At 45.2% G+C, this 20,755-nt stretch overlaps 2 protein-coding genes across 2 annotated transcripts in view; both read left to right on the forward strand.

Annotated features, from left to right (window-relative positions):
* LOC146624833 (Na(+)/citrate cotransporter-like) overlaps window positions 1-4,210 on the forward strand; it is a 32,558-nt gene extending 28,348 nt beyond the window's left edge. The window contains exons 9-13 of the mRNA XM_085364759.1: window positions 1,022-1,125; window positions 1,207-1,328; window positions 1,755-1,916; window positions 2,142-2,279; window positions 2,370-4,210. Of these exons, the coding sequence (XP_085220885.1) occupies window positions 1,022-1,125; window positions 1,207-1,328; window positions 1,755-1,916; window positions 2,142-2,279; window positions 2,370-2,498 (655 nt within the window). The 3' untranslated portion in view covers window positions 2,499-4,210. The remainder of the gene's footprint in view (window positions 1-1,021; window positions 1,126-1,206; window positions 1,329-1,754; window positions 1,917-2,141; window positions 2,280-2,369) is intronic.
* A 7,003-nt stretch (window positions 4,211-11,213) lies between these two features.
* Window positions 11,214-18,489, forward strand: LOC146624834 (Na(+)/citrate cotransporter-like). Its single transcript, XM_085364760.1, has 8 exons — window positions 11,214-11,423; window positions 11,510-11,632; window positions 11,757-11,969; window positions 15,301-15,404; window positions 15,486-15,607; window positions 16,034-16,195; window positions 16,421-16,558; window positions 16,649-18,489. The coding sequence occupies exons 1-8, from the start codon at window positions 11,272-11,274 to the stop codon at window positions 16,775-16,777; spliced, it is 1,143 nt and encodes a 380-aa protein (XP_085220886.1). The 5' UTR covers window positions 11,214-11,271; the 3' UTR covers window positions 16,778-18,489.
* The last annotated feature ends 2,266 nt before the right edge of the window (window positions 18,490-20,755 follow it).

Below are 20,755 nucleotides of genomic sequence, written 5' to 3' on the forward strand. Positions count from 1 at the left end.
TATTTGCACACACTCAGTGACCATGCAACCACTGGGTTTATGTTTCTACATCCACCTCCTGTGAGCTTTGTACTTTTTGACCTTTTAGGGGTTTCAGTTATTTGAAATACTGATTTGGAGACAGGAAGCAGGCCGTGCCCTGTGCCTGGTAACATCTGTGTGGAAGCAGTCAGCTGCAGGCAGACTCTGAGATCTGAATGTCTTGTTTTCACTGAAGGAAAATTCCTTTGTTGCTGCACAGTCATTGATGACGTAGTTCACTGTAGATATTTATTATAGTTATAGTTACTGAAAATAGTTGCTGCTCATGTTATTGTCAGGCTGTGACATCAGCTGAGGGCGACTGCACGTCGACTGTAAACCTGTGTAATCAGGAAACATTTCAAAATCCTCTGTTTGCACAAACCAAAGGTCCAAGGTAACCAAAACTAGACCCCTCCCCCTTCAACACCAGGTCAGGTGATTTGGCTCCTGTGTCTGACCCAGACCTGAGTTCAAAGTATTGGTTATTGTTTATAAGTCATTAAATGACCTGGACCCTGAACACACAGCTGGGATGTTTCATGAATACAACCCTGGGATCAGGCATTCACCTGCTATGCTGTCACATCTTCTCCTCGGCAGATTTTAAACAGAAGCTGAACAGTGTTCCTCTTTCAAAGCCCCGTGACCGACTGTAGTGTTTAGAAGGTGCTAGAACCTGTTGCTTCAGTCGCAGGAAGCAGCAGGAGGCTCCGAGTTTTGTTATTCCTGTTACAGAGAATCTTATTTGCACTTTGACCGTGACATCGCGTAATGAGTCAGTGAATAAGCATAACCATTTTGCAAAAGCTACCATGGTGATCTTGCCAGATTACAGCACAGCCATTAGAGTCCCAGATGTTCGACTCAACATAACTCTTTAAGGCTTTAATCTTCCCGAACCACCTGTGGTCTTTGGAAGTGACAGTATCTAGTTTGTTGTTTGATGCTGAGTGGATGAAAGTAGATCCTGCATTGAGCTCTCTCTCTGTGTCTGCAGGTTCGTCACAGATGCAACCGTTGCCTTGTTTGTTGCTGTTTTGTTGTTTGTTCTTCCCTCCGAGCCGCCGCGATACCTCTGCTTCTGGAGGCGCTCCGACACAGGTACCACAAACACACAACATGTGGATGGGACACAAAGGCAATTTATGTTCGTGATTTAAATTGTTCGTTTGATCCAATTAGAGTCTCAGGTCTCTCGAGGCCCCGCCCCTTCTCTGCTCACCTGGCAGGTGACTCAGAAGAAGATGCCCTGGAATATTGTCCTGCTGCTGGGAGGCGGCTTTGCTTTGGCCAAAGGCAGTGAGGTAAAACCTTTGAAGAGTAAACAAGGACCAATAAGACAAATCGCTCCACCAAGTGCACCACAAGGCTTTTTTACTACATCAGCCTTGATTTATAGTTGCTGACACTTCAAAGACATTTACAGATTCCGGCCTTCTGTTACATTCTTTTATGCAGCCTTAGTTTGTATATTTTTAGAAGGAATAAACTAAAAGTACATTTTGAATAGCCAAGAGAACAACACAACTAAGACTTTGTGAGTAAATGAAAATGACGCTTCTGCTCTGTATGGGCACAGTGCAGATGGTTTGATGAGATTAAGTAAATCTTATATATATTTTGGAAAAGTGAAGACACCAGATGGAGTTTTCATTCAAAGTAAAGACCACAGAGAAACCTTTGCTTTCAGACTCAGACTGAAGTCCGGCTTTTTCTTGTTGGTTTTTCAGGAGTCGGGTTTGTCGCGTTGGCTCGGTGATCAGATGACGCCGCTCCACTCAATCCCTCCATGGGCCATCGCCATCATCCTCTGCCTGCTCGTTGCCACCTTCACTGAATGTGCAAGCAACGTTGCAACAGCAACTCTCTTCCTGCCCATCCTGGCTTCCATGGTACCAAAAACACAGCCAGCACAGACTATATTTGTTATTTGCAGATGTTCCTACAGATGTTTCATATCATAAGGTGACAGAGAACAGAAGGAGCTTCACCCTTGAACCACTGACAGACTTTTATTATGATACATCTAAACAGGAAGTGTTGAAATGTAACAGGAAAAAAGCCATTGAAGCCAGTTTATGGGTAAAGTTGATGACTCTGTTGTTTTCCCAACCCAGTCCCAGTCCATCAGCTTGAACCCTCTGTACGTGATGATCCCCTGCACCCTCAGCGCCTCCTTCGCCTTCATGCTGCCAGTGGCCACTCCACCCAATGCCATTGTGTTTTCCTCCGGTTTCCTCAAAGTGTCCGACATGGTGAGTTCTTCATTTCTTCCAGTTGGAAAGAAATAATCATTCTGATTCATTATGTCATCATAGCCCCCCCCCCCACTGTGCCCCCTACAGGCAAAAACAGGGGTGGTGATGAATATCATCGGCATCGGCTGCATTAGTCTGGCCATCAACAGCTGGGGTCGGGTCATGTTTTCTCTGGACACTTTCCCCTCGTGGGCCAACGTCACTGCACCCGTATAGGAGCAACATCCTCCCACATCTTTATTTATGCACATAAAGACCTTTTCAGATTTGATCTTTCAGCTCCAGCATCTGGCATTTCCCAGCCAGGAGTTTGTTTTTTATATTCGTGTTACACCCACAAGAAACATCATCTCGATTTTGTTGTTTGTGTCATTGTGCGTGTACACGTTCTAGTAAACTGTCTACAAAGTAGTAATAATGGCAATTAATGGACTTCCACACACAAGCAATGTAGTCGACGTTACCTTTGGTGGATTGAAAAACTAGATCTACCTTTATATGTTTGTACAGATGGTGTAAGAGAAATACACACAAACTGAGGTCACAGTATTCGTTCTTAGTGTCTTTAAAGCAATCTTAGGGCCAGACAACAGTGACAATAAGTCCCCAAGTTTTAAATAGATTCTCAAAATGTTTTCTGAGCTGGACTGTGGACTCTAACTACAAACATTTACATTCCTGTTGACCCTTTAATTTAAAAAAAGAACTCTTCAGTGATAATAATAATAATGGATTGCATTTATATAGCGCTTTTCGAGAACCTCAAAGCGCTTTACAATTCCACTATTCATTCACTCTCACATTCACACACTGGTGGAGGCAGCTACAGTTGTAGCCACAGCTGCCCTGGGCAGACTGACAGAAGCGAGGCTGCCATATCGCGCCATCTGGCCAACACCAGTAGGCAAGTAGGGTAAAGTGTCTTGCCCAAGGACACAACGACCCGGACAGAGAGCCCAGGGATCGAACCGGCGACCTTCCGGTTACAGATGCGATTCCCAACCCCCTGACCCACGGTCGCCCTAGCCACGATCTGTCAGTGCGCCCCAGGGCGGCTGTGGCTACAATGTAGCTGCCATCACCAGTGTGTGAATGTGTGTGACTGGGTGGATGACTGGATGTGTAAAGCGCTTTGGGGGCCTTGGGGACTAGTAAAGTGCTATACAAATACAGGCCATTTTTACCATTTTACCATATTGATGAAAATTTAACAGCTGAAAGAAACCTGAATTTCAACAAAAAAAAATCACCGGCTTTTAATTTGAAACATCTGCAGAAACCTGACTGTCAGTGGTGTAATATTATTTTGTTTAAAGGCAGTGAAACAGAAGAAGCTGTGAAGAATGAGAGGATGAAAGCACAGTGTGAGGAATGCGAGGAAACCACGGAAACATGGAAGAAGTTTAACAGAGGGTGAAAACAGGATGATTATAAAACACTTAGTGTTGTCTGTAAGAACCATGTCATTTAAAATTGTTCTTTTTGTTTGAAGTCCTGATATTTATTTGCTCATCATAAATGTGTGAAACTGCTTGTTAGCAGGCGTGCCACCGGGCTCTGTTCCAGGTCTGCAGTTTATGTTAATGAGACTGATTCTTCTGCAGATGATGCTGTATTAAAACTTTCTTCCAGATTGCTGGTCTTTTATTTTCTTTGTGATTATTTCACTGTTGGAGGACTGACTCTAGCACAGCTGCAGCAGAACTGTACTGACTGGGAAAATTCCCAGTGAAGAAACTATTTTCCCTGTGAACTGGAATTATTTGAGCATAATTACTAAATATGTTTCGCATTTTTAAGGTTCATATTTAAACATAATAACACCATTTTTATGCGAGCTGATGAGTGTTCTGTACATACATGACGTTTCAGAGTTTTGTACCATCTTGTTGACAGTTTTATTTCATATTAATAAAAATTGATCTTTAAATGCAGCTTTTGTAAATTCTGCTGTTTTTTTTTTTAAACAAAAATCTTCCAAAATGAACTAAAGTTAGAACAGAAACAAACAGAAGCTTGGACTTGATGTCCAAAACGTCTGTTTTATATTGAAGTGATATCAGCTGAAGTTTAACTGATGCCAGTGTAGCTGTTGCTGTTCTGAGAGTCTATTGTGCAAGTGGTGTGATATGCCCATGTAGAAAGGACGGCACTGCAACGCTGGACTTGCCCTTACTCTGGGCTCCCTCTTTATTCTGGCAACTGGTACAAAGAAAACAGCACACAGTCTTCATTAACAATCTGCAAAGCAACTGCAACATTCAGTTCACCAGCTTGGGAGTTTTTTTCCTTTTTCCTTTTCCAAACATAACACTTAACAAATGACTAAGATATATTTATACAACACAACATCAACAAAATCTTTCTTTTAAAAGTTCTAGCTGAAACCAAACTTGTGATCGTATAGTAGCAATATTATTTATTTATTTTTCTCCTTTTTCCTAACCAACAACAACAATAACATATAAAAACAGCTTTTCTATTATAAAACAATCATCATTGTTCATCATTTTTTTTCCTATACAACAGCATCAATTAAAACTTATACTTAACAGCGCCTACCTGGTACAAAGAAAACAGCACACAGTCTTCATTAACAATCTGCAAAGCAACTGCAACATTCAGTTCTGTTAAAAAGAATTAGAACAATCACAATCTCATAGAGAAGCATTAGAGCTGAGTGCAAGTCAAAAAGCACCCGACTAGCTAACGAGTATTAGCTTAGCATGCTAACTAAAAATGCTACTCGTGAATAAAGTTACTACCCATGCATCAAAATGCCTGTAACTTTCGGGATACATGCTAGTACTGCTTACAATCAAAATACATGTTGACAATTACCACTATGAGGGTGTTTTCATTAATACAATTACAAAATTGACAACAGTATCGCTCACTAGCACCTACCACCAGCTTGGGAGTTTTTTTCCTTTGCTGAGGCATGCGCTGTGCAGCAATTTGGAACCTTAACAGTTGCAGTTGCTGTGTTTGTCCACCAGGTGGCTCCAACTATTCACAAAGCACATCAATTTTGAGGAAATTCATTAAGCTATTTTCTAACTCTGTTACATCCACCCCCGCAGAATTTCACTCAAAATTAAAGATGCACAACCCACAGCATCCACCAAAATCAACAAAACAAAAGAGAAACCCAAAAGAAAACAGACCCGACATGGTTATATAGACACACCAACTCAAAAAGTATCCCCAAAAGGATGAAGCAGAGTGAGCGGCGCCAACTCACTACCAGCTCCTGGATGCAGGATGCCGTCTACACCCAGAATGGAACAAAGAATACACCAAACTGGAAACCACAATGTAGAAAATAAAAAAAACTTACTGAAAAGCCTGACGTAATGACTTAGAGACTTTGCCAATCATCTGACTTGCATCATTAACAACCTCTTGAGTGGACATTACATGGAGCAACCGATTGACTGGTTTGACAATGCGTCCAAAACGAGATCTGACTGGTTGTACATCGCCAGGACCAGAGTGGGTGGAAGGCGTGAGTTGTCTGTTCCCTCCCTGAGTGATAGTCGAGGGGGCCGATAAGCAGTCTCGTTCAGAGGTCACTGAACCGGCTTGATGGTGCAAATCACTCACACTCTCAGGCTCATCAGCCATGCTCAAAACATGACCAGAGGGCTCAGCGCCCTCACAGCTGTCTGAACGTGCAGCCGACAATTTGTCAACCCATTGCCGAGTTCTGTTCACAGAATCCCCACTCTCTGAGAAAGACAGCAATCCCGTCGCATCCATGGCATCGCCAGATCCAGCTTCAGAAGAAGACTGAAAGGTGCGATCTGCGTGACTGTCCACGTCCACAGGCAAGAAGTTAACAAGCATCAACAGGTTACGGTGCACAACCCTCTCCTGTCCAGTGATAGGATTCTTGATCACATATGTGTGAGTAGCAGGTTTCACACCAACGACAGTGTATATGGTGGACTCCCACCTGTCTGCTGTTTTTCGCTTCCCTCTCTCACGTCTGTTGGAAACCAGGACTCTATCACCCGTAGCGATCAAGTTCCCCTTCACACGGCGGTTATAGAGCTCAGCCTGACGTCTCTGTTCTTTGTCAACATGTCCTTGAGCAATAGCCATTGCCTCTTGAAGATCCTTTGTCAGGGACACCACGTAGCTATCATAACAACCGATTTCAGGATCTTTCAGTATGTTTTTGAACAGCACATCAACTGGAAGACGGGGGACCCTACCAAACATGAGATAGAAAGGAGCGTAACCTGTTGTCTCATGCACAGTACAGTTATACATGAATGTCAGGGTCTGGAGGCGCCGGGGCCAGTCGTGTTTCGCATCAGGAGGGAGGGCACGAATCATGTTGCCCAGTGTCCTGTTAAAACGTTCCACACTACCGTTGCCCATTGGATGGTACGGCATCGTCCGAGACTTCTTCACACCAGCAACCCTGAGCAATTCGGCAACCAGCTGACTTTCGAATGATGCGCCCTGGTCAGAATGGACCCTCTCTGGGAATCCATAAATGCAGAAATACTTGTCCCAGAGTTGCTTCGCAACCTGTTTAGCAGACTGATCTCGGCAAGGGAAGGCCTGGGCCATCCTAGTAAAATGGTCTGTCACTACCAGCACATCAACAGGTTTCTTGTTAGAATCCTCCGCAGTCCAAAAATCAATGCACACAATTTCCAAAGGTGCAGATGTCTTGATACTCTCCAGGGGTGCCCTCCCCTCAGGATCAGCTGCCTTACCAATGACACACCGCTGGCATTGTCGCACATAATCCTTCACATCTCTGTCAATGTGCGGCCAAAAGAACCTCTGGCGGGCCAGACACAAGCTCCTAAACTGCCCCTGGTGGCCAGCATTGTCATGTGTGTCCTGGAGGACCTCGGGTTTAAGGGCATCAGGAACAACAAATTGGTATCTCTTCTTCTTGGAGACCTGATCCCTAGATACTCTGTAAAGGACACCATTACACATCGTCAGTTTGTCCCAGTGTTTAAGGTACCTAATGACCATGGCACACTCACTGGATCTTTCCCTCCGGGAAGGTCGACGGCCACGTTCCACAAAGTACAGCACTCTGGAGAGGACAGGATCCCTCAACTGCCCCTCACGAAGCTCACCCTCAGAGAACACAGGTTGAGCATCCGTTGCAGGGAGAAGTAGCTGTGGAAGCTGTTGGAGGATGTCAACAGCACGCGTTCTGGCACCCGACTCCCAAAGGGTATGTGTCTCAAAGATGGCAGAGACCTCTTCTTTAGTCAAGGACTGGTTCTTAGCATGCACCGACACATTAGGCTCCTCCTCGACCTGGCCATCGAAGAGATGTCGACTGGAGTTCGACTGTCGAAATGCCTCCTGTACTGAGCCAACAGAGATGGGAAGAGCTTCTCCAACTAGGTTGCTATAGGGACAGCAGAGCAACCTCTCTCCGACAGCCAACTTCACAAACGGTCGACGGCTTAGTGCATCTGCGACAATGTTCTTAGAACCAGGGACATATTTGATATCAAACTCGTAAGATGCCAGCTTCGCCACCCACCGCTGCTCACAGGCGTCCAGATGAGGTTTAGTCATAATGTGTGTAAGTGGATTATTATCAGTCCACACCGTGAAGGCATGTCCCTTGAGCCAGTGGCTGAACTTGTCACACACAGACCATTTCAACGCAAGGAATTCAAGGCGATGAGCAGGGTAATTACGCTGGGCACGGGAAAGGGATTTACTGGCAAATGCAACTGGTCTAGCCACAAAATCACCTTCCTGAACTTGTGAAAGAACTGCTCCCAGCCCATCCAAGGAGGCGTCGGTGGACAAGACAAAAGGGCGAGCAAAGTCAGGATGGGCCAAAACTACTGAGGACACCAAAGCAGCCTTCAGATCCTCAAATGACTGTTGATGATCATGTGTCCAGTCAGTAGGTGTCAGCTTCCGAGATTGCATAGCACGGCTCACACGTGCCCGCCCCTTGCGCTTCTGCTTCTGGCCAGACAGAAGGTCAAAGAGGGGCCTTGCCAAGGCAGAGCAATTGGGCACAAAATGCTGGTAATAGTTCACCATCCCCAGAAATGATCTGACACGGGACTGTGACGGGGTGATCCCATCAGGCTCCATTAGGTCCGCAATGGTCATATTGCTGACAGCCTCGACCTTAGCAGGATCTGTGGACACACCAGACTCATTAATGATGTGCCCGAGGAATTTCATCGTCCTCCTGAGAAGCCAGCACTTCTTTGGGGCCAATTTCAGGTTGTGTTGGCGAAGTCGGCTGAAAACCATTTCCAATCTCTCCAAAGCCAACTGCTCAGATGGTGCAAAGACCAACAGGTCATCAAGGTAGCACAGCAGGCTGAGGAAATTTTGATCGCCAAAAATGCAGGTCATCATTCTCATGAAGCTGGCTGGGCTGTTGCACAAACCCTGAGGGAGGCGGTTATACTCGTACAAACCCATGGGTGTTGTGAATGCAGAGTATTTGCGATCCTCCTCATGTAGCGGCATGTTATAGAAGCCAGAAGTCAAGTCCATCGTGCTAAAAAACGCATTGCCACCAAGGGCTGCCAAGCAATCAGCTTGATGTGGCAGGGGATGAGCGTCCTTTAGCGTCCGCCTGTTGAGCCATCGAAAATCGGTGCACACTCGCAAGTCGCCATTTCTCTTCCACACAAGGACAAGAGGTGAGGCAAACTCGCTAGTAGACTTCCTGATTATGTCTCTCTCCTCCATCTCGTTAAGAACCTGGCGGAGCTTGTGGTATTCGGCAGGAGGCACACGCCTGTAGGGGAGACGAAATGGCCTGTCATCTGTCAGTCGAATCCTGTGTACAAAGCCCTTAGCCTCACCACAGTCCAGATGATGGCGGGAAAAGACATCTTGATAATTGACCACAAGGTCAGCCAACTTTTCTTGCCAGTCCGATGACACATCACAGGATTTCAGGTCCAGGTCACCCAGGCCAACACGGTCCAGCCTCCCCTGTACAGTACCAACATCCACTGTGGGTACAGATGTCCCAGTGGGCTCTGTACGAGTAGACTGTTGACTGAGCTCTGGAACCTCCATATCCTCCAATGCAAGGCAGGTGTAGACATCAGCAAGCTTGGCATTCCTCCGCAGAATAACAGGGTTGTCTGTGACATTAAGGAGCTTGAGTGGGACCCACCTGTCTCCCCAGAGAGGAGTCACCACTCTAGCGACCATGATGCCCCTGGGTGCAGAGCGAGAGGTGGTTGGCTCAGTAACTACAGTAGAGCCGGGAGATATCTTAACATCTTTCGGAAGTTTCCCCCATACAAGAAACTCACTGTTACCTGGCAGGGTGACAGCCCTGTTGCACCTGACTGTGCCCACTTTGTCTGGTATCTCAGTACCAGACCAGCGTTCCAGGCCAGCAAGCAGAGAGAGGAACTGTTCAAGTTCCTGATGCCCTGAACGCGACATCGAAACTGCCTCCCAGTAGCTTGCATCTTTCTTGAACTGACGGATTAAATGTCCTATGACATTCGAGCCAACTATTAAGTCATCTTGTTGATTCTCAACAACAAAGGTTGGAACCAAGATACGACACCCATACACTTCCATGTCAAGCTCCACCACTGATTTAGGCTTCACTCGTACACCACCACAGCCAACAAAAACAACAGTGGGCGCCCCCTGATTTCTCAAATCAATAGCACCAGCAGCAGCAAGCCTCTGCAGCGCTACTTCACTCAAAGAACAGGCCATTGAACCACTATCCAACATAGCACCAAGGGATGACTTGCCTCCGATTGTAACAGGAGTGTAGAACAGGCTGTCACTGCTGCTGATTCTCTGTGTGTCCTGAAAAATAACTCTCTCAGACTTGTCTAAGTCCTTTACATTGTCATACAGTTCTGCTGCATCATGTCTGTGGGAGTGTTCTTCATGACCTGTACAGCCTCCCTCAAAGCACAGGTCGTCTAGTTTCCCTGGGCATTGTCACCCGTAGAGGCCCCATTGGCACACGAGCGACGTGTGTGACCGGGCTGAAAGCATGTGAAACAGAGTCGGGCAAAGCGGCAATGGGACTGTGTAGTGTGGTCCTCCTTATTACAGACCTGACAGCTCCTGCCATTGAACAAAGGGGCCCGATTCTGTACTCGTCTGCCACCCTGCCGTGAGGGGGAATGTCCATCCCCAGCCTTCGCTTTATTCAACAGCTCCCTGAGCATCGACATCATCTCACCAAGCACAGCATTGTCGCTGGGCTGCTGACTGTGGGGGAACTGCTGCTCAGGAGCAGGGAGGGCAGACTGCTTCTGGTAATGCAGGGGAATAGTCTGGCATCTATTCTGAGTTGAGGTCGTCGGATTCCGTTCCCCATCCTGTGACAATAGAGGAGGAACAGTGGGACAGCTTGGAGCAAGAAACATCTGCTGCGTCTGGGACAAGAGAGGAGAGGGTGAGACAGAGGGTCCTACCCCAGGTGACGGGGGTGACGTAGGAAGCGCGTCAACACCAGAAGACTTCCTGTCATCGTTATTCAAGAGCTCAACACGCGTGTCATCACGAATTAGCGCTGCTGCATGGGCCTCAACCACGCGCACTCTCACAGAAGACACCCTCTCGCGCCGATACTCATCTATCCTCTCCTGAATCTCCTTGCACGTCCACTCATGTATCTGTTTGTACTTAAACACAGATGCGAGCTCAGGATCTGGGCAGTGTTTCACAAACATTTTAGCGATCTCACCACCAATGTCCTCCATTCGCCTGCCTTGACGCTTCAAACCTTCCTCAGCCATATCTTTTGTTTTGCTTTGTTTCTATGTTGTTGTACTTTTTCAACATGTTCACAATAAAGATTTAATCAATCTATCTAAATGAGTCCAAATCAGAAATAAAGAGTCAAACATAACGTGGAGAATACATTCAGATAAATGTGAGTGTTCGCTCAGTAGCTGTTGTGGGTAATAGGTTCATTGGTTAACACTGTTAACTGTTTTCAGTGGTCGTGACCGTGGAGAGCAACTTCTGTCAGATGGAGCTGGAGGAGCTGAGTGACGTGGAGGAGGAGACGAGGAGGATGAGTAAAGGCCTCCTACTGTCGGTCTGCTACGCCGCCAGCATCGGAGGCATCGCTACCCTGACAGGAACCGGGCCAAACCTGGTCCTCATCGGACAGATGAACCAGTACGAACTCACAGCAACGGCACCCACATCATGTGACCACGTGTCCTGTGAGGCCTGACTCTCAACTTCCTGTTTCTTCCTCGCAGGCTCTTCCCTCAGAACGGTGACGTGATCAACTTTGCCTCCTGGTTTGCCTTTGCTTTCCCCACCATGGTGCTAACGCTGACCCTGGCCTGGTTCTGGCTGCAGTTCCTCTACGTGGGCTGCAAGTAAGTCATTCACCAAAACACAACCCCAACATTACTGTGACATCTCCCACAGCTCCCACAGCTCCCACAACTCAACTTTACAGTTACAACCATGATTGGGTTTTTTTGCTTTTGTGCACCACAGCCTGAGGAAGACGTGGGGTTGCGGTGCGGTCAAGTCGCAGAAGGAGCGGGCAGCATACCAGGTCATCAGGGACGAGCATTCCCGTCTGGGACCCATGAGCTACGGAGAGTTCAGCGTTCTGGCACTTTTCATCCTCATGGTGGCGCTGTGGTTCACACGAGACCCGCGCTTCATGGACGGCTGGGCGACGCACATGTTCAACTCCAAAGCTGAGTGAGTACCAGCGAAACCTTCATGAGTGCTCGCTGCTGAAGCTGTTTTAGTGTTTTGGGCGGTTCAGAGAGCGGCGCAGACCAAACCCAAATCAGTCACGTCCTCGTGCGTGGCTCCGCCCAGATCTCCACCGCCATCTCAGCCTTTTAATAAAGCAGACTAACTGAGACTCTGAGGGCCCAGCCTCCTCGGCCAACGAGCTGTGACCGGCAGGTCACTGACACCTGCTCATCCAGTGTTACCCGCTCGGCCGGGTCGGCGAGCTCTCGGCTTTAACAGCGCTCAGGGTCGGAGGGTCTGCTGCAAGCTTTCTGCCAGTGTTACTTTAGCAGCAGGAAGCTGTAACCAGGCGACGAACATCACCCAACAGAATAACATCTGAGTTTCACACAGGAGCCGCTCTATTGGTCAGATAGTGTCATTAAAAAAAGACCAGATTACTTCCTTTTTAAATTACGTCCTGTTTTATTTCCAAGGTGTGTTTTTTTTAAAATGCACTTTTCTTGTTCTGGTTCATGTTTTTAGATGAATCTGCCTCTCCACGTTATCGTAACAACTTTCTAAGCTTGTAGTTTATTCATTTGTTTATTGTGTTAAATGAAAATATAAGAATTTGGATTTAAGTCTCATTTTCAAACTGAAAGTAGATCTTTTGTGAAGCACTGGAATGATCCTTTAAAGGGGTGTTTTGAGTTTTTTTGAGCAGAAACTCTGAGGTCCAACTTTCACGTGTTCGTCTCTGTTCCTGCAGTAATGTGAGATGGAAAGAAAGGGCCTGCCTCGGGGCAAACTCCCAGAATAAACAGGACGTGTCCTGGGTACAAATGCTGGACTTTAGTGTCACAGCTGCAGCTTTGACCCGTGTTACACAAATGCAGGAGGCATGAACTGAGCTCACCTCCACACCGCACATCGGGCCTAGTTAGTCTGATTTTTCTTTCAATTAAATGTTATTATCTCAGCTTTTATTATTCAACCCTTTCAGCAGCATTTGCATGATTAGTTTTTGTGAATTAAATTTTAGTGTATCAGCTGGTGATACTGGACTCACTGGTTTCCAAATTAGGTTAACCATGTATTTAATCCATTAGATTATATTAATAGTTAGAAGCTTTTCCGTGTAGTCGGTTCTTTGCCTGCAGCTGCGACTCTCTGACGCCTGCACAGTGTTCGTGTTGTTGCACTTTGCAGAGTTTCTGCGTTTGAGAAAACGTCCAGAACAAAATCACAGAAACAAGCAGCAGCCTGAGGGTTGTCACGTTTATTTGCTTCGCTTCTGCAGTATCAGAAATCATATATGTCTGACTGTATGTGAGTATAGCACAAGCTCATAAATAAGGAAGCAGAGTCTGTCTGTCTGACTCATACAGGAAGATTTTTAATCTGTAAATGTATGTTTTGTAACTCTGAGACGTTAAAGTTGACTTTAAACCCCGACCAGCACCACCACAGCTAAACACACATGCGTATTTAACCATGTGGGAAATTGGCAACACATGACATGACTTTCCTGTTCATTCATAAACTCCCGGTGGGGTCACATGACCAGCGAGAGTAGCGCAGACGTCACGCATCGACCTGTTTGTTTCTGTCGTGTTGTTGTTAAGGCCGAGACGGGAAATAAAAAAATCCTCAGTTTCTGAGAAAAATGTGAGATTTAACACGTAAACAGAAACATTTAGAATATTCAAAAACATCAATAATCAGTTTAACTGAGAAATACAACAGCTTTGGGGGGTTTTTCTTGTCACTGAATTCACAGTTTAGTCCCATCAGAGCGTTTTTCTCTTTGGAGCATGAATGTGGAGACAAAGTCTTGAAGAAGCTTCCAGAAACCGTGAGCTCGTGTTCAGAGCTTTCATCATAAAACACGTTAAAATGAAGAAACAGCTGGATGGCAGATGTTTGCCCTCTGTGGACTGAAGCTTTAGGGTTTTGTTGGAAAGCTTTTTCAGACTTTTTCCGATTTTTCTCCGAGCGGTCGCAGTTCTGGATGTTACTGAGCATCAGTTTGCAGGTTGCTGATGAAGCGAAGGAGCATTAGCCTTCAACTTTTCAGCAAAGATGAAAAATATCAATATGCTCCCAAAGAAACCTGCGAGTCAGCAGGTCTGTGTCCACCGATGAAGGCTGCAGGAAAAGCTCATAATTATTTTTATTATTGTCATTATTTCTTAGACATGAGGACTTTTTAACTCCCTCTTCCGTCTTAAGTGAAAGCCCTTCAGCTGTCATTGACTCTGTTCACCTCCCGTCTAATATTGACCGCTGAGTTCGTGAGAAGGAGTTTCACCACAGCCGGAGGTTTGGTATTTGCACACACTCAGTGACCATGCAACCACTGGGTTTATGTTTCTACATCCACCTCCTGTGAGCTTTGTACTTTTTGACCTTTTAGGGGTTTCAGTTATTTGAAATACTGATTTGGAGACAGGAAGCAGGCCGTGCCCTGTGCCTGGTAACATCTGTGTGGAAGCAGTCAGCTGCAGGCAGACTCTGAGATCTGAATGTCTTGTTTTCACTGAAGGAAAATTCCTTTGTTGCTGCACAGTCATTGATGACGTAGTTCACTGTAGATATTTATTATAGTTATAGTTACTGAAAATAGTTGCTGCTCATGTTATTGTCAGGCTGTGACATCAGCTGAGGGCGACTGCACGTCGACTGTAAACCTGTGTAATCAGGAAACATTTCAAAATCCTCTGTTTGCACAAACCAAAGGTCCAAGGTAACCAAAACTAGACCCCTCCCCCTTCAACACCAGGTCAGGTGATTTGGCTCCTGTGTCTGACCCAGACCTGAGTTCAAAGTATTGGTTATTGTTTATAAGTCATTAAATGACCTGGACCCTGAACACACAGCTGGGATGTTTCATGAATACAACCCTGGGATCAGGCATTCACCTGCTATGCTGTCACATCTTCTCCTCGGCAGATTTTAAACAGAAGCTGAACAGTGTTCCTCTTTCAAAGCCCCGTGACCGACTGTAGTGTTTAGAAGGTGCTAGAACCTGTTGCTTCAGTCGCAGGAAGCAGCAGGAGGCTCCGAGTTTTGTTATTCCTGTTACAGAGAATCTTATTTGCACTTTGACCGTGACATCGCGTAATGAGTCAGTGAATAAGCATAACCATTTTGCAAAAGCTACCATGGTGATCTTGCCAGATTACAGCACAGCCATTAGAGTCCCAGATGTTCGACTCAACATAACTCTTTAAGGCTTTAATCTTCCCGAACCACCTGTGGTCTTTGGAAGTGACAGTATCTAGTTTGTTGTTTGATGCTGAGTGGATGAAAGTAGATCCTGCATTGAGCTCTCTCTCTGTGTCTGCAGGTTCGTCACAGATGCAACCGTTGCCTTGTTTGTTGCTGTTTTGTTGTTTGTTCTTCCCTCCGAGCCGCCGCGATACCTCTGCTTCTGGAGGCGCTCCGACACAGGTACCACAAACACACAACATGTGGATGGGACACAAAGGCAATTTATGTTCGTGATTTAAATTGTTCGTTTGATCCAATTAGAGTCTCAGGTCTCTCGAGGCCCCGCCCCTTCTCTGCTCACCTGGCAGGTGACTCAGAAGAAGATGCCCTGGAATATTGTCCTGCTGCTGGGAGGCGGCTTTGCTTTGGCCAAAGGCAGTGAGGTAAAACCTTTGAAGAGTAAACAAGGACCAATAAGACAAATCGCTCCACCAAGTGCACCACAAGGCTTTTTTACTACATCAGCCTTGATTTATAGTTGCTGACACTTCAAAGACATTTACAGATTCCGGCCTTCTGTTACATTCTTTTATGCAGCCTTAGTTTGTATATTTTTAGAAGGAATAAACTAAAAGTACATTTTGAATAGCCAAGAGAACAACACAACTAAGACTTTGTGAGTAAATGAAAATGACGCTTCTGCTCTGTATGGGCACAGTGCAGATGGTTTGATGAGATTAAGTAAATCTTATATATATTTTGGAAAAGTGAAGACACCAGATGGAGTTTTCATTCAAAGTAAAGACCACAGAGAAACCTTTGCTTTCAGACTCAGACTGAAGTCCGGCTTTTTCTTGTTGGTTTTTCAGGAGTCGGGTTTGTCGCGTTGGCTCGGTGATCAGATGACGCCGCTCCACTCAATCCCTCCATGGGCCATCGCCATCATCCTCTGCCTGCTCGTTGCCACCTTCACTGAATGTGCAAGCAACGTTGCAACAGCAACTCTCTTCCTGCCCATCCTGGCTTCCATGGTACCAAAAACACAGCCAGCACAGACTATATTTGTTATTTGCAGATGTTCCTACAGATGTTTCATATCATAAGGTGACAGAGAACAGAAGGAGCTTCACCCTTGAACCACTGACAGACTTTTATTATGATACATCTAAACAGGAAGTGTTGAAATGTAACAGGAAAAAAGCCATTGAAGCCAGTTTATGGGTAAAGTTGATGACTCTGTTGTTTTCCCAACCCAGTCCCAGTCCATCAGCTTGAACCCTCTGTACGTGATGATCCCCTGCACCCTCAGCGCCTCCTTCGCCTTCATGCTGCCAGTGGCCACTCCACCCAATGCCATTGTGTTTTCCTCCGGTTTCCTCAAAGTGTCCGACATGGTGAGTTCTTCATTTCTTCCAGTTGGAAAGAAATAATCATTCTGATTCATTATGTCATCATAGCCCCCCCCCCCACTGTGCCCCCTACAGGCAAAAACAGGGGTGGTGATGAATATCATCGGCATCGGCTGCATTAGTCTGGCCATCAACAGCTGGGGTCGGGTCATGTTTTCTCTGGACACTTTCCCCTCGTGGGCCAACGTCACTGCACCCGTATAGGAGCAACATCCTCCCACATCTTTATTTATGCACATAAAGACCTTTTCAGATTTGATCTTTCAGCTCCAGCATCTGGCATTTCCCAGCCAGGAGTTTGTTTTTTATATTCGTGTTACACCCACAAGAAACATCATCTCGATTTTGTTGTTTGTGTCATTGTGCGTGTACACGTTCTAGTAAACTGTCTACAAAGTAGTAATAATGGCAATTAATGGACTTCCACACACAAGCAATGTAGTCGACGTTACCTTTGGTGGATTGAAAAACTAGATCTACCTTTATATGTTTGTACAGATGGTGTAAGAGAAATACACACAAACTGAGGTCACAGTATTCGTTCTTAGTGTCTTTAAAGCAATCTTAGGGCCAGACAACAGTGACAATAAGTCCCCAAGTTTTAAATAGATTCTCAAAATGTTTTCTGAGCTGGACTGTGGACTCTAACTACAAACATTTACATTCCTGTTGACCCTTTAATTTAAAAAAAGAACTCTTCAGTGATAATAATAATAATGGATTGCATTTATATAGCGCTTTTCGAGAACCTCAAAGCGCTTTACAATTCCACTATTCATTCACTCTCACATTCACACACTGGTGGAGGCAGCTACAGTTGTAGCCACAGCTGCCCTGGGCAGACTGACAGAAGCGAGGCTGCCATATCGCGCCATCTGGCCAACACCAGTAGGCAAGTAGGGTAAAGTGTCTTGCCCAAGGACACAACGACCCGGACAGAGAGCCCAGGGATCGAACCGGCGACCTTCCGGTTACAGATGCGATTCCCAACCCCCTGACCCACGGTCGCCCTAGCCACGATCTGTCAGTGCGCCCCAGGGCGGCTGTGGCTACAATGTAGCTGCCATCACCAGTGTGTGAATGTGTGTGACTGGGTGGATGACTGGATGTGTAAAGCGCTTTGGGGGCCTTGGGGACTAGTAAAGTGCTATACAAATACAGGCCATTTTTACCATTTTACCATATTGATGAAAATTTAACAGCTGAAAGAAACCTGAATTTCAACAAAAAAAAATCACCGGCTTTTAATTTGAAACATCTGCAGAAACCTGACTGTCAGTGGTGTAATATTATTTTGTTTAAAGGCAGTGAAACAGAAGAAGCTGTGAAGAATGAGAGGATGAAAGCACAGTGTGAGGAATGCGAGGAAACCACGGAAACATGGAAGAAGTTTAACAGAGGGTGAAAACAGGATGATTATAAAACACTTAGTGTTGTCTGTAAGAACCATGTCATTTAAAATTGTTCTTTTTGTTTGAAGTCCTGATATTTATTTGCTCATCATAAATGTGTGAAACTGCTTGTTAGCAGGCGTGCCACCGGGCTCTGTTCCAGGTCTGCAGTTTATGTTAATGAGACTGATTCTTCTGCAGATGATGCTGTATTAAAACTTTCTTCCAGATTGCTGGTCTTTTATTTTCTTTGTGATTATTTCACTGTTGGAGGACTGACTCTAGCACAGCTGCAGCAGAACTGTACTGACTGGGAAAATTCCCAGTGAAGAAACTATTTTCCCTGTGAACTGGAATTATTTGAGCATAATTACTAAATATGTTTCGCATTTTTAAGGTTCATATTTAAACATAATAACACCATTTTTATGCGAGCTGATGAGTGTTCTGTACATACATGACGTTTCAGAGTTTTGTACCATCTTGTTGACAGTTTTATTTCATATTAATAAAAATTGATCTTTAAATGCAGCTTTTGTAAATTCTGCTGTTTTTTTTTTTAAACAAAAATCTTCCAAAATGAACTAAAGTTAGAACAGAAACAAACAGAAGCTTGGACTTGATGTCCAAAACGTCTGTTTTATATTGAAGTGATATCAGCTGAAGTTTAACTGATGCCAGTGTAGCTGTTGCTGTTCTGAGAGTCTATTGTGCAAGTGGTGTGATATGCCCATGTAGAAAGGACGGCACTGCAACGCTGGACTTGCCCTTACTCTGGGCTCCCTCTTTATTCTGGCAACTGGTACAAAGAAAACAGCACACAGTCTTCATTAACAATCTGCAAAGCAACTGCAACATTCAGTTCACCAGCTTGGGAGTTTTTTTCCTTTTTCCTTTTCCAAACATAACACTTAACAAATGACTAAGATATATTTATACAACACAACATCAACAAAATCTTTCTTTTAAAAGTTCTAGCTGAAACCAAACTTGTGATCGTATAGTAGCAATATTATTTATTTATTTTTCTCCTTTTTCCTAACCAACAACAACAATAACATATAAAAACAGCTTTTCTATTATAAAACAATCATCATTGTTCATCATTTTTTTTCCTATACAACAGCATCAATTAAAACTTATACTTAACAGCGCCTACCTGGTACAAAGAAAACAGCACACAGTCTTCATTAACAATCTGCAAAGCAACTGCAACATTCAGTTCTGTTAAAAAGAATTAGAACAATCACAATCTCATAGAGAAGCATTAGAGCTGAGTGCAAGTCAAAAAGCACCCGACTAGCTAACGAGTATTAGCTTAGCATGCTAACTAAAAATGCTACTCGTGAATAAAGTTACTACCCATGCATCAAAATGCCTGTAACTTTCGGGATACATGCTAGTACTGCTTACAATCAAAATACATGTTGACAATTACCACTATGAGGGTGTTTTCATTAATACAATTACAAAATTGACAACAGTATCGCTCACTAGCACCTACCACCAGCTTGGGAGTTTTTTTCCTTTGCTGAGGCATGCGCTGTGCAGCAATTTGGAACCTTAACAGTTGCAGTTGCTGTGTTTGTCCACCAGGTGGCTCCAACTATTCACAAAGCACATCAATTTTGAGGAAATTCATTAAGCTATTTTCTAACTCTGTTACATCCACCCCCGCAGAATTTCACTCAAAATTAAAGATGCACAACCCACAGCATCCACCAAAATCAACAAAACAAAAGAGAAACCCAAAAGAAAACAGACCCGACATGGTTATATAGACACACCAACTCAAAAAGTATCCCCAAAAGGATGAAGCAGAGTGAGCGGCGCCAACTCACTACCAGCTCCTGGATGCAGGATGCCGTCTACACCCAGAATGGAACAAAGAATACACCAAACTGGAAACCACAATGTAGAAAATAAAAAAAACTTACTGAAAAGCCTGACGTAATGACTTAGAGACTTTGCCAATCATCTGACTTGCATCATTAACAACCTCTTGAGTGGACATTACATGGAGCAACCGATTGACTGGTTTGACAATGCGTCCAAAACGAGATCTGACTGGTTGTACATCGCCAGGACCAGAGTGGGTGGAAGGCGTGAGTTGTCTGTTCCCTCCCTGAGTGATAGTCGAGGGGGCCGATAAGCAGTCTCGTTCAGAGGTCACTGAACCGGCTTGATGGTGCAAATCACTCACACTCTCAGGCTCATCAGCCATGCTCAAAACATGACCAGAGGGCTCAGCGCCCTCACAGCTGTCCGAACGTGCAGCCGACAATTTGTCAACCCATTGCCGAGTTCTGTTCACAGAATCCCCACTCTCTGAGAAAGACAGCAATCCCGTCGCATCCATGGCATCGCCAGATCCAGCTTCAGAAGAAGACTGAAAGGTGCGATCTGCGTGACTGTCCACGTCCACAGGCAAGAAGTTAACAAGCATCAACAGGTTACGGTGCACAACCCTCTCCTGTCCAGTGATAGGATTCTTGATCACATATGTGTGAGTAGCAGGTTTCACACCAACGACAGTGTATATGGTGGACTCCCACCTGTCTGCTGTTTTTCGCTTCCCTCTCTCACGTCTGTTGGAAACCAGGACTCTATCACCCGTAGCGATCAAGTTCCCCTTCACACGGCGGTTATAGAGCTCAGCCTGACGTCTCTGTTCTTTGTCAACATGTCCTTGAGCAATAGCCATTGCCTCTTGAAGATCCTTTGTCAGGGACACCACGTAGCTATCATAACAACCGATTTCAGGATCTTTCAGTATGTTTTTGAACAGCAC

Source organism: Diplotaxodon limnothrissa, linkage group LG10 (genome assembly GCF_057381915.1).
Source record: "Diplotaxodon limnothrissa isolate DT_005_m linkage group LG10, D_limnothrissa_male_GT1.1, whole genome shotgun sequence".
In the NCBI taxonomy this organism is placed as follows: Eukaryota; Metazoa; Chordata; class Actinopteri; order Cichliformes; family Cichlidae; genus Diplotaxodon; species Diplotaxodon limnothrissa.